This window comes from Dinoponera quadriceps, unplaced genomic scaffold (genome assembly GCF_001313825.1).
Source record: "Dinoponera quadriceps isolate SergipeBrazil2010 unplaced genomic scaffold, ASM131382v1 scaffold5685, whole genome shotgun sequence".
Classification (NCBI taxonomy): Eukaryota; Metazoa; Arthropoda; class Insecta; order Hymenoptera; family Formicidae; genus Dinoponera; species Dinoponera quadriceps.
In genome coordinates this window covers 1-13,069 of record NW_014560135.1, presented here as the reverse complement: position 1 = coordinate 13,069, position 13,069 = coordinate 1, and the positions used below count along the sequence as shown (strand labels likewise).

General features: G+C 37.8%; 3 protein-coding genes across 5 annotated transcripts; 1 reads left to right on the top strand and 2 right to left on the bottom strand.

The window, feature by feature from the left end:
• LOC106750651 (symplekin) lies at positions 1 to 5,792 on the bottom strand. The gene is made up of 16 exons (XM_014631143.1): positions 5,739 to 5,792; positions 4,938 to 5,134; positions 4,631 to 4,864; positions 4,268 to 4,554; positions 3,977 to 4,206; positions 3,691 to 3,876; positions 3,178 to 3,620; positions 2,825 to 3,097; positions 2,565 to 2,748; positions 2,219 to 2,460; positions 1,958 to 2,136; positions 1,712 to 1,872; positions 1,512 to 1,647; positions 1,075 to 1,439; positions 751 to 828; positions 1 to 629 (listed from the first exon to the last, which is right to left on the bottom strand). Exons 1-16 carry the CDS (start codon positions 5,790 to 5,792, stop codon positions 543 to 545), a joined length of 3,336 nt encoding a protein of 1,111 aa, XP_014486629.1. The 3' UTR covers positions 1 to 542.
• Positions 5,793 to 6,333: 541 nt separating this feature from the next.
• Positions 6,334 to 8,588, top strand: LOC106750649 (ketohexokinase-like). Of its 2 annotated transcripts, XM_014631142.1 has the most exons (6): positions 6,334 to 6,482; positions 6,546 to 6,640; positions 7,162 to 7,492; positions 7,552 to 7,811; positions 7,898 to 8,073; positions 8,479 to 8,588. In XM_014631142.1, the coding sequence occupies exons 2-6, from the start codon at positions 6,546 to 6,548 to the stop codon at positions 8,562 to 8,564; spliced, it is 948 nt and encodes a 315-aa protein (XP_014486628.1). In that variant the 5' UTR covers positions 6,334 to 6,482; the 3' UTR covers positions 8,565 to 8,588. The 2 variants fall into 2 exon arrangements, with proteins under 2 accessions (XP_014486628.1, XP_014486627.1); XM_014631141.1 differs by lacking the exon at positions 8,479 to 8,588 and having other exon boundaries at positions 7,898 to 8,338.
• Positions 8,447 to 10,850, bottom strand: LOC106750648 (17-beta-hydroxysteroid dehydrogenase 13-like). 2 transcript variants are annotated; one of them, XM_014631140.1, is made up of 8 exons: positions 10,657 to 10,850; positions 10,293 to 10,485; positions 10,002 to 10,156; positions 9,582 to 9,759; positions 9,376 to 9,505; positions 9,151 to 9,271; positions 8,884 to 9,009; positions 8,447 to 8,633 (listed from the first exon to the last, which is right to left on the bottom strand). In XM_014631140.1, exons 1-8 carry the CDS (start codon positions 10,665 to 10,667, stop codon positions 8,561 to 8,563), a joined length of 987 nt encoding a protein of 328 aa, XP_014486626.1. In that variant the 5' UTR covers positions 10,668 to 10,850; the 3' UTR covers positions 8,447 to 8,560. The 2 variants fall into 2 exon arrangements, with proteins under 2 accessions (XP_014486626.1, XP_014486625.1); XM_014631139.1 differs by lacking the exon at positions 10,657 to 10,850 and having other exon boundaries at positions 10,293 to 10,640.
• Positions 10,851 to 13,069: the final 2,219 nt, after the last annotated feature.

Here is a 13,069-nt window from a genome sequence, read left to right as displayed (position 1 = left end):
ATTTTCCTTTTATATATACGTGCGCAAACGTAAATTATAATGAATAAGGTTATTTAACGAAAGTATCCACAATTTTCTCCATGAGAAATCAATATTTTTGTTCAGATATTATCGACGATATATTGGTATATTATACTAAAATATGCCGCTTATATATAAATATGAAAAATTATATATCAAGTCGTACACCCTATGCTCACACGATGTTCTTTTTCTCGTTTTATTTTCTATTTATCCGTTGAAGTAGGAACATAAAACTAAAAATCGCTCTCTATATTGCTATTACGTTGATGGTCCGATGTATAAAAAATAATGACGGTCAATAATTATGGAAATAATTATTAGCGAACGATGTACACCAAGGGATTAGCGCGATTAGATAAGAAGGAATCATTACTATCTAAGTTTAGAAGCAAAGAGTCTACATTTTAAACGATGACTCGAAGAAAATAATTTACAATCCATAACTACAATACGGATTGATTAATATTAGGATATCTGGTAGGGTATGTTTTTGATTCTAACACTGAAATTGTTTTATGCTAATCTAAACCAGGAGGAGCTGGTTCGGAAAGATCAATTTCCATTGTATCTGGTTTTTGATCATTCGAATAATCACCGGGTGGCGCCTGAAAGAAGTCGATGGAAGAGATATGTGGTCAAGTCTCAAGTTTCAGATTTATTTTTATAAAGAGTTTTCAAAAGAGAGAGAATGAGTTTTTGCCTTTATATACATTCATCTTTACTCACAATATCAAATTCATCGTGCATGTCACAAAGCACTTTACCCTGTATGACGTCCATTATCGATTGTGGAATGTGTGCTTTCTGAAACATAATATTATATTTCTGTATATTAAGAGAGGGATTTATCCATATACTGATATCCGGCGAGCGGAAACGTATATTCCTACCTACATTCAACATTGTATCTGGTTAACTCGAAATCTCTCAATCTAACGTTTCTTTATCGAGTAGAGAAAGAAAAATGGCTTTCTTACTTATTGTAGCACGATATGAGAAGTGGTCTCTTTTACAACGCTAAATGTGAATACGCGCGCGGCCTGTGATTACCTGATTCTCGGCAAAAGCTTCAACATGGGTTAATAAGGGTGCGCGCAGATTGCTGGCCATTCTCAGTGCCTCTGACAACTGTGCCGGTGGTAATTGCAAAATAACAGCGAAACTCTGTGGTTGCGTGCGTTCGCAACATTTAACAAAACCCTCCCACACTTTAGGCTGTTTCCACACTTGCTTCAGAATTAAACGTTGCAATATGTTCATGACGAATCCGCTCAGCCTAGGATAGAGAGCCAAGCTTTGTATGACTGTACGCATAAGCAAAGTCGGCAGAGGTGTCATCTCCATGAGATGCTGCATCACAACAGCGACCGTTTCTTGCGTATACACCTGTTTCTCGGCAAAGCACAGGGACGTTGCTGTAAAAATGTATCCGCGACATTTATAGATTAGCGCTCTTCATAACAACAGTATGCTATATAAATGTATACCTTTGATAACAGTCTTTAATTCAGCCTTGCTCGGGTCTATGTTATGTAGAGCTATCAACAGTTCCGCAGGTGTAATGGGAGATGTATGAGGTACACCGCTGTCGTTGTTATGTGTTCCCAGCAATCTGTTGAATACCTAGAAAACATATAAGATGCGTCGTCTTAATGAACGAGATATCTCTCTCATATGTTTGATTTACCTCTTTTACGACGATAGGATTCAATTTGATCAACTTGGGAAGTGCAGCGATCACCTCTTTCTTCGTGAGGCCATTTAGGACAGGTATTAAGAATCTGACATCGGACACTCTGGTTTGATATAACTCTCGCACTCTGGCCACCAATTCCGCACTCGGAGCAGCTGTATACACACGTAAGATCGTCGTAAAACGACAGAAGAAGAATGAAGAAGAACAAATGTGTGGTGGAATCAAACAAAAACGTACATTTCTCTGTTAGAATATGTATGATCCTCGTGACCAAAGTCTCAGAACCCTTCGGACAATTCTCAACAAGGGCCAGTAGTTGTGGACTTCCCATACCTAAAGATCTCACTGGTCCTTCCACCAGTCTCAGCACGATACGTTTTACATCAGCTCCCATAGATGTGTATACTCGCGCTAATCTGCCATCATTAAACATAGGGTTGTGCAGTCTTTTTCTTTTTTTTTCAGATTCTACACGTACCTAGAAATGTTCCTACTTACTCGTGAATGAGATCTTGATGTTCACTGAGGAGAGCAAGATATAATCCTAGGCAAGCGCGTGTAGTTGATTCACTCCATAAACTTTCGGTCTGCGGTCTGCCCCTGTCTTGCCCGAAAACAATCTCGGGCGGACTATGAAGGCGTAAGAAGCCTAGATAGAGAACTGCATATTCTTCGATCAGTTTGCTTAAATCTGGCCTGCTATACAACTGACAGACCAACTGTATTGCAGCCTCTCGTACCTATTCAAAGATGAATACGTATTGCTATTATTTCGTAACACTAGGTATGTACACTTTCTCGCGATAAAATGTCTCCAGCACCCTCCAACGCGAGAGAGTCTTACCGTATTGTTTTCGTGTCCGGTATGGCACAGCAAAACGTTCAAAAATACCAACTGTTTCGTTGGTCGACGTATTACCATTTCTTTCAGAAGCTGCAACGGCGCAAGACCTCTAGACTCGTCGGATGACACCATTTTCAAAGCCTCTACGGCATCTTCCGTTATCAGCGGAGCTTCCAGGTACAATCTTTCACGATTAGAAAAATAGTCGAATCAACATCATGGATATCGTTCTATCATACATGTAAAATGCATAACGTTACCTGTACAATAAGGAATCACGATCTTTACCCTGAACTAAATCAATAGCCGAAACTAAAGTGCACAACAAAAAGTTATACGCTTGATGCGGAGCCTCCTGAGGTTTCGTACATAAGGTGGTCCGCCTTTGGAAACCTTGAAGCAACGCGTACTCTTCGTATAACCAACCTAGAGCTAAATCTAATCGATTTCTCATATCATCAGTGATATAACGCAATACCGCTTCCTTAATGTAAGGGTTAAAAGTAGCTGCTAGCGTAGTCAGGATTTTGGATCTGTAATGCAGCACAAAGGGATCAATTGTGAAAGATATCCACCGCATGCTCGTTATATTCGAATTTGCCTTTTGCTGTACCTTACAGCAGCTACACCACCAAGAACCGCAGTCCTTTCCGAAAGTAATATCCTGTTAACTGCCATCAACAACATTCGTTCCTTAACTTCCTTCGAAAGCGGCTTTGTTACCTCTGCTAATTTCAACGCCTTCAAACGATTCCTAGCTTTCGCGAGAGATTTCTCATGGGCCTCTAATGACGCTTTCGCTTCTTTCTCCTTCTCCCGATCTTTTTCGCGTTTACGCTCACGTTTTGCCTCGGCCACGCTAATGGTAGGATTCTTGATCAAATCTTCCATTACAGCATCTTCCTCTTTAGCATCTTTCTTCTTCTTCGCTTTGGTCTGTTTTATTTGTGCCGCTAGAAGTTTACCGATTGTTTGACGCTGTATGTTAATGTCGGTAGTTGCGGTGGGTTGATATTCTCTTTGAAAAATGGTCGTCATAGTATCCGGAACCCATGCCTATTGAATACAATTATTCAACGGAATGACAAAGATTCAATTTGATCATGTAGGCAAGGATAATACATACCATACTATCCATCACTAAATCTGTTGCAATTTCTACGCTAAGTCTTTCGGCGATAAAATTTTCAGAAAGTTCGATTAACTCTGGCAATTTAGGCGCAGGAACAGGGCTCGGTACTGGTTCTGGTTCATCAGGTATCAAAGCCACATCAAGTTTTGCTCGCTTTGCAGCACTAGCAGCTGCCGCCTCCTTCGCGCAAAAAAAAAGAAAAAAAAAACAGAAATACTTAAGAATATATATGTTGTACACATGATATAAGAAATATCTCCTCAACGAGAATCTTATATACCTGCTGGCGTTTTTTCATTCGACGAACATCCTCCGGTTTAGGATAAGCCTTAATAATTTCCTGCTCTTTCGCTCCAAGCTGAGTCAATTGCTTAGCTATGGTTGAAGCATATTCTATACTAGCGGGATGTCTCATCAGTCCAAGGAGTGTGAGTTTCAATTGCTTCTGTACACTGGTTACTTGAGAGTCAGACAACGTGGGCGGTAAATCGTGTTGCAGCCTCTGCAACGCTGTACATTGACAATTACACATTGTATACGAAATGTTAGTACAAGTAAACGTACGCAATACCTTGAATTACATTTGGCATAAACTGTGGTCTTGTTTTAGCTATTAATGCCAAAGATCCCATGCATGTCATTAAATTGACGCTGCTAACATGCGGCGATCCGTGAAATTTAATCAGCAGATCCATTACATTTTTTGCTTCCTCTTCCAATTTTCGTCTACGAGCTATTTTCAATGTCAACGGTATGTCTTCGAGGGAAAAGTCATCGGGTTTTTTGGGACAGTCGGGATCAGGATATGTTTGTATCAAAACTACACCCTCGAGAAACTTGACAGCTTGCGTCCTAATTCTATAAAGTAGAAGGTTTAAAAGAAATTGTACCCAGTTGCGGATACGATTCATGTATCTTTGATTAATGCGCTTACCCGTCATTATCACTGTCAATCATATTTATAATCTGTACTTTAAGAGCACTTAATTGACTCCATGCTAATTCCATTTCTGGCGTGACAACAGCAGCACTAGAGATCCATTTGAGTGCAGCTCTAAGAATCCTACTGCTAGCCCTGAGAACTCTTTTAGCTACAGCTGACGCTTCATCCGTTGACAATCTAAGAAGTATTTGCACTGTACGAGGTATTACCTCTGGATGTTTGATTCTGAAAATAAGTAAATAACGCACATTACATATGAAATGGCTTAATAAGTGAAAAATAATTTATTGACAATAACCCAGCTTCTTCGACAAATCCTATAATGGTTTTTCTGACTTCTGCACTTCTGTCTGCTGCAAATTCCAAAATATTCCCCAAGTAAAGTTGCAACAAATGTGGTTCCTTATTCAATAAAATTTCCTGTACTTTACATATATTTGCAACTTTAACATCTTCAGTAGAACTCATAGAAATCTCATTCAACCATTCAACAATCTGCAAAAAGATAAAACATTAAGTGTATATATATATATATATATATAAATTTTATATATATATATATATATATATAATTTTTTTTTACACAATAGAAATTGTTTTCGCCAGACGATTATTCCTCTATATTATATTCCTCTATATTATATATGATGATATTATATGTTAATTGAATATTGTTTCAGAATTTCGAATTAATTTTGAAGTAGCAATTTTCAGATAAAATCATTGCATACCGAAATAAATCAGTAACATTAAAACGTTCCAAGATAAATCATAAAGACGTCTTTTGGTGTTGTTTGGGATGTAATATTATTACCCAAGTTATCCAAATATTACACACTCACGATATTATCGGTAATTTGCAATTGAAATTGCATAGAATACAGAATTAGAATTTATTCTAACATGGATACATGGTAGATACTTGGATCTGAACATTGCTAATTTTTACAAGACCTCGCACAAGCGCAAGTATTTGCGATTTTTGCAAGTGACGGAAACAAAAACGTATTCAAACATATCCTAGGAAGTTTGCACAATTTTTACATCAAGTGGCTTAATCACAATTTGCTGTGAAAGCAAACTTTTGAGGTTAACTGACCAAGTCGTTCGATCCCTTTTCCAGTTCGGATCTTCTATGCAAACGTGGATCCATCGTATTTACATAAACAAACGTTGATCAAGTGGCAAATTACGCGTTAGGAGTATGAACAAGAAATTACGCGTGCGGATTCGGGCTTAACAAACCGCCATGTGTCGCATAAATTTGCTCTCTTTGATAGCAATATTTGCTATGACAAACGAGTGATTTTTCCGCTCAAGTGTATAATACACTTATGCCCGGTACGGATGACGTTAATTTAGAATTATTAGCAACAAATATCGCGCTCGAAGTGCTAAAAATTCGATCTCGTCTCCATCTTGGTATTTTATGAGAATGAACAATGATCGAACGATAAATCGATGTTCGATTCCTTTGTTAAAGGACCTCTCGATACTTCCACATTCGATTACTTCCTACGTCAGCAATTTTGTAATTTATTGTTACGACAAATTTCATTACCACTTGAAAATAAGAAGTCCGTCTAACCGAGTCGATTTTTGTTAAAGACGATGTTTAACATAACGGGTCGGACGGAAATAAATGTAACGGGTCGAAGTCTCCCAGAAATACCGCCAGATGGCGTTAAGCGTTAGCTGCGCTTCAACAGGTAGGGCGGATCGGTTGTTGTTCCAAAGGGCGGAAAATATTGAACAATCGCTCCGGTAACAAGGGAGCTGGTGATAAGTGAATTGGATAATTCCGATCAACTGCAGGTCGTTCATCGCACGCAACGAACGGAAGGTCAGTGGATCTTTTGATGCGCGTCTCGTCGAATTTGTCAAGAAGAAGATTGTATCTTCGCAGATGGAATCCGAAAAGAAAATTCTATGCGTGGGAATAATTTGTCTCGACATCATTCAAACGTGCGAACAATTCCCTTTGGAGGACTCCACTGGAAGGTTAGTGTATGCTTCGTTATCTTCCGCCGTTTTCGATTACAACGAGTCAGCTGCGCGCGAGAAGACTCGATATATTATCTCTCAAATGACTTATCCACGGTCGGTTAGTTTTTTTTTTTTACTCATGTTGCGTATTGCAACCAAATTAAAACATTGAAAAAAAAATTCGGCCAGTTGTGCGATAGCATTTCTTTTTTATCACCTTGAGTCTGAAACTTGAGTTACGATAAAGCGTGTTTTTGAAAAATTCGATAAAACCAGTAATGTCTTGAAGTTGACTAACGCCGGCACTAACATGCCCGTGTAGCCAAGCGAAGCACTTTGAAATTCGGAAAGTGATTCAAGATCGCATTTAACGATGTCACATTTTACAACGATGCAAGCGTGAAATGACTTGCGTCTTTAAATGTCCTCCTTGAGTTGGAAATGTTCGCTTGGAAATATCTACGGCAATCAATTGCTGCTTATATGTTTCCTTATTTATACGCGGCGTAAAATGGAATGAGCTATACAAATTTCAGATCTACGGATTACCGATGGCAAAGAGGAGGCAATTCATCCAACTCTTGCACCGTGCTGTCGTTGTTAGGACAGCCGTGCGAACTTTTAGCTTGCTTGTGCGCGGACGAACACGGCTCTTTTCTGCAAAATGATCTGCGGAAATATAACATTGACTATCGTCATTGTCCTATAATGCCGTTAACCTTCGGCTGCCCTGTTTCGACTATTATATTGAGCTCTAGTACAGGAAGTCGTACAATCATACACCACAAAGCATCCGACTTTCCGGAATTAACTTACAGGGATTTCGATACTCTTGATTTAGGGGAATATAGCTGGATACACTTTGAGGTACCTTTGAGATACTTGAAAAAGAATCCCGCAGCTAGACAACTATTTCCTACTTACAGGGAAGGAATTTCGATCAAGTGTTAACTATGATACAACGTGTGAAAAATTATAATAACTCGTTAAATACAGCACACGGTCGAGATGCCAAATATCGCGCGCCAATTACGATTAGTGTAGAGTTGGAACGTCCCAGGTCGGAATTATTGGATCTGTTGAATCATGCTGACGTAGCGTTTATAGCGAAGGATTTCGCCAAGAGCCAAGGTCTCGAAAGTATGAGCGAGATACTAAGGAACGTTGGTCCTAACGCTAAGCCGGGGTAAATTTCACCTTTTTTCACATACATGTATCAAAACAGACGATATTTTTGTTATTTCGTCGACGTTTCGTTAAATGTCTTTCTAGAGCGACTATTATTTGCACCTGGGCAGAACAGGGTGCAATGGCACGTACTGGAGATGGTACTGTAGTGCAATCTCCAGCTTTTCCTCCACGGAAGGTGACTGACACTTTAGGTGCCGGTGATACATTTAACGCGGTCGTGTTGCATTATTTGAACAAAAGCAAGGCAGAATTTACGAGTAAGTGCCCCAATACAGAAAGTTTGAAGTACGTTCGAATGGGATTTATCGATGAAACGATTTTGCAAAAGGCTATTACGTTTGCGTGTCGTATCGCTGGCGCAAAAGTGGGATTACGAGGTTACGACGGGCTTCATCCTATTTACCATGATATGTTACAGGATTCTTCGCTAGGCTAAACTCTGAATTCGTCTCGTATGAGACGCGCCATTGAATACTCGTTTTTATATTTCCAGCTTATACTTTCAGAGTTGATTAAACGATCTTTACAAACTATCTTTACAAAAAAGAACAATATTAACAAACTGTACCCGCGTTCATTTGCTATATACGAATAAATGAGGGATATCAATATATATGTACCAAATATGGGTAGTATTACAATTCTTTTTATTCATTTCGCAGCACTTTATAAGCGCGCTCAAACAAACATGTTGTACGCAAACTGTCCATCTGTCAATGGATCTGTTGCGCGAATGATGTTTCATTAATCGTTAGCCGGTTCGAGACCCCAATCGAAGAAATTTCTTAGGCTGTAAAACGCTTCGTAGGGTAAAAGTCTGAAATAAAAATTCATGTATTGCCCTTTCTTAAGGACCGTCTACATTGGAAGTAATAAATAAAGGGCGCCTACATTGGAAATAAGCAGTAATAAGTAAAGAGTGGGTTGATACATTTCGATTATTCCTGGTATTTCATCCCACTGAAAAAACTCTCTTACTTCGCAGTGTTATTAACTCCAATGTAGACGGCTCTTTACGCTACCTCTTTCACATTATTCATCCCACCATCTTTCCCTTCAGAAATTACCTCGCTATTGCGTTCAGTGAGAACCAAAACGAAGGCACGCTTTGTTCGCGGTAATCCCGCCTTTGCGTCCTAATTATATGCGACGCAGCTACTTCCAACGAAACTATCGGCGTGAGACTCGGAAATCTGTCCAAGTTAAAAAGATTCGTTATTGATGAGCATCAACGACCTATCAAAAACATAATGAGATTTCTCGGGAATTTCCAGGAAACACGGTTAACTCGAAGAGTGTTCCTTACGTTAGTTGTAGTTTCATCACAAACTTACTTTATTCTTGGCTTCTTGCAAAATCCGGTGTCCACTATATACGGATAAACGGTAGTGAATTTGATCATTGATTTTCCCTTGGTAGACAATTGTAATTCATCGTTAATCGCCTCCATGAGTCCTGCAAGATTTTTAACAACAATTCAAAACCATTAGGAAACTCTTTCACAATCCTTTCTGAATAGAGCAAATGCTCGCATAAAATTCAACGATACAATCGACGACCTCTAACTGCGAATTTGCTGGCGGAATAGGGAATTATGTTTGATAAACCAAAGAGCCCTACTATTGATGAGAGCGCGACAATGTGACCGTGATTCTTTTCAATCATACTCGGTAGAAACGCCTGCAGCGTCTGAAAAAAAAAAATAATAACCTCCTTATGAATATCCTATATTATAAAGAATTGCATGTTTGCCTTTACAACTCACCCAGAAATGTGCTAGCACGTTGATGTCAAAGATCCGTTTAATTTCGTCGGCGGTATGATCGAGAAAAGCGTGGCAAGACATTATACCAGCATTGTTAACTAGAATAGTGACGTCACCGACCTCTCTCTTGACTCTCGCGGCTACTTCGAAAATCTCTTCTCTTTTCGATACGTCGCACCTATATAAAGGTGTCATTGAAATTTCATCGATCCACTTCTGATTAGAATATTTTAGCTCAGGCTCGTTGTATCTTTTTGTACCGTAACTGTTGATTTCGAGAAAAACTCACACACAGTTACATTAAGTGCAATAGTAACAATGTGCATTCGTCGTGTGCCAAGATATTCCAATCACAAATAAAATACATTATCGAAGGTTGTGTGTATCATTCCGCAACTTTACCGAATTTTATAAACTCACTTGTACGCGTACGCCGCGGTTACGCCTAGCTTTTTAATCTCATTCAACGTCTCTTCGTTTCGTTGTCGATTCAAACTCAAACATACCACCGTCGCTCCCAGAGACGCATAACGGATCGCCAACTCCTTACCTATACCGTGGCCCGTGCCTGTTATCTGTAAATAGATGATTCGCGCCCAATAACACATCGAGAGAAAGAACATTTTCCGCGAGTTTTCAAGTAAAATATTACGAGAAAAATTAAATGACAATGTGACAATGTCGTTTAATTTTCATGTACTCGATACGCACCAAAACGATCTCCCCGGCCACGCTTTTCTCTTGCGTTGGCACAAAGAATTTACACACGCTTCCGCAGATATAATACGCGATTTTTAAGATAAGTAGCAAGACATCCGCCAAGAACAAGACGCCATTGCAAGCTTTTAGCACGATTGCCTGACATTTGTTCCTTCGAACTGTATCATTTGTCTGATATTCCAATCTGGAAAATGAACGAACAATTTGGTTACAAGTTTTAACAAAGAGAAGAGGAATGTATTTAAGTATTATTGAGCAAAAAATCATTTGTTGCTTTACTATTTTAAAGGTGAGCATTATTTTTCAAAAATAAAGTATCTACTAAATAGCATCAACTTAGTGTCCTCCTTTTTACCTCACAGTCATATTTCATTTATTATTTCACGTCGCACAAAATATACACATTAAACGTGTGTTAAGTATCTGTACCGTAGTCACAATTTATATCCGCGAGCACACTGTTACAGTGCCAGTTGTAACCCGATTTCATCAATATCGATATGAATTTCTTGGAAGAACTGCGACAAAGCCTTTAACTTTATGCATTTCAATAAATGTTTATTTAACTATATGCATATCTATATTTTCACTTATCAAAAGAGAACGCGATAGAGTCGACGAATAAATCACTTTATTACAAAGCTCCTATTGCCATGTCAACTTGTACAGTGTTCACGAATTAAATTGGTAACTGAATGAGTAATAATGCATATATGCGTTTTATATTTTTAAATATATGCCAGATATCTTCTTGTCTTCATTTCTGCATTCGTACAAATGCATACGTAACGTCATGATATGATAACGTCTGTCAGAATATGACAGCTGTTATAATCGCATGGAAGCAGATCACATAAGGTGGGAATCGTTAAAAAAATTTCTTTACCATTTTTTTTATTTCATATTCTCAATATACATATACTTTTTACAAGACGTTTGGATATAAACACTCAAAATAATAACGAAGGTTATTTCCATATATTTTAAAAATCTTTTTCGTTTTCTGTTTCAAGTGTGTAGTGGGAATCGTGTCGACCGCTGGTATTGTATGCTCAAAAAAACGGCTGTCTCTTCGTTAATCACAAATTGAATCGGTCAAAGTTGATATCAAAAATTTATTTTGTACTTTTTGCGACAATTTGTTATTTCTATTCCCTTGAGGTCGCGAGTTGTGCAATATATATATCACGTATATACAGTAAATAAATGGATATTTTTATTTGATCACGTAGGAATTCTAATTTCTTATTTTCACAATATCTTAATATATAAACATTCAAGTTTCAAGTCACATGAATGTTTATGAATTAATTGTTCGCCGGAAATATGATATAATATCGCCAAATATATGCTTATCATATTTCCGGCGAACAATTAATTCATAAACATTCAAGTTTATATATTAAGATATTGTGAAAATAAGAAATAAGAATTCCTACGTGATGATTCCTACGTGATCCATATTGACAATTGCATGCATGTTGTATATTGCGCTAATCGTAGCATAAATCATTCAAAGATCAATTAAAAATCAATTAAAGATATACCCTTAATACATACATAACGATTATTATTAAACGGTTATGACCACTATACATAATCTTATACACTTAATCGTATCATAATGAAACGCAAAAACGCATTCTCGAAGTACCCTCCAGAATAATATGTGATTGAGGATGGAGAGCTGATTGATTCTCTGTGATTTCCAATGCATTAGCATCGGTGCGTTTTATCACCGTATCAATGTACCGTTACACAAATGTAAAGGAATGTTCTTTCAATATTCCACCATACTTTTGCAAGAAAAAAAAAACGAGATAATTATCGCGTCAGCGGTTAATTCACGCATTATGCACTAACACCATCGAAAAGAGTCGTTTGTGACTTTTTTTTCGTAAATTTGTACAACGTTTTTTTATCTATAATGACATTATGTATCATTATGTATAAAACAGCTATATTTATTCATATAAGTAGAAGCTATTCACGATTCTCTCACCACAATTCGTTCATCGGTACCCAGAAATGTGCTAACACGTCGATGTCAAAGATCCGTTTAATTTCGTCGGCGAGATGATCGTAATGATCGAGAAAAGCATGGCAAGACATTATGCCGGCATTGTTAACTAGAACAGTAACATCATCGATCTCTCTCTTGACTCTTGCGGCTACTTCGAAAATCTCTCCTCTTTTTCATATGTCGCACCTATATAAAAGTGTTACTGAAATTTGCTCGAAGCGTATATGAGACATTTGCATATATTCCTTTTCGATACTTCTGTTACGTCTTTCCATATATGTGTAACACAGAAAAATAATTATAATTGCAATATAATAATCATAAAACAAGAGCGCGCGATGTGAGAATCGTGGGCGGCTTCAGTTCATACTGCACGACGATTTATAAGTAAAGCAATTAAACAATCACATATAAACAGTTTTATTCACAAATCACGTATTTCGGAGTTCGCCTCGCATATATCGTGTGAGGTAAATCTCACTGTGAGGTAAAAAGGACATTACATGATATAACATTTTCTATCATTAAGTTTTCCGGCCTTTTATAATGACGTGACGTGAAATAATAAATGAAATATGACTGTGAGGTAAAAAGGAGGACACTAAGTTGATGCTACTTAGTAGAGACTTTATTTTTGAAAAATAATGCTCACCTTTAAAATAGTAAAGCAACAAATGATTTTTTGCTGAATAATGTTTAAATACATTCCTCTTCTCTTTGTTAAAACTTGTAACCAAATTGTTCG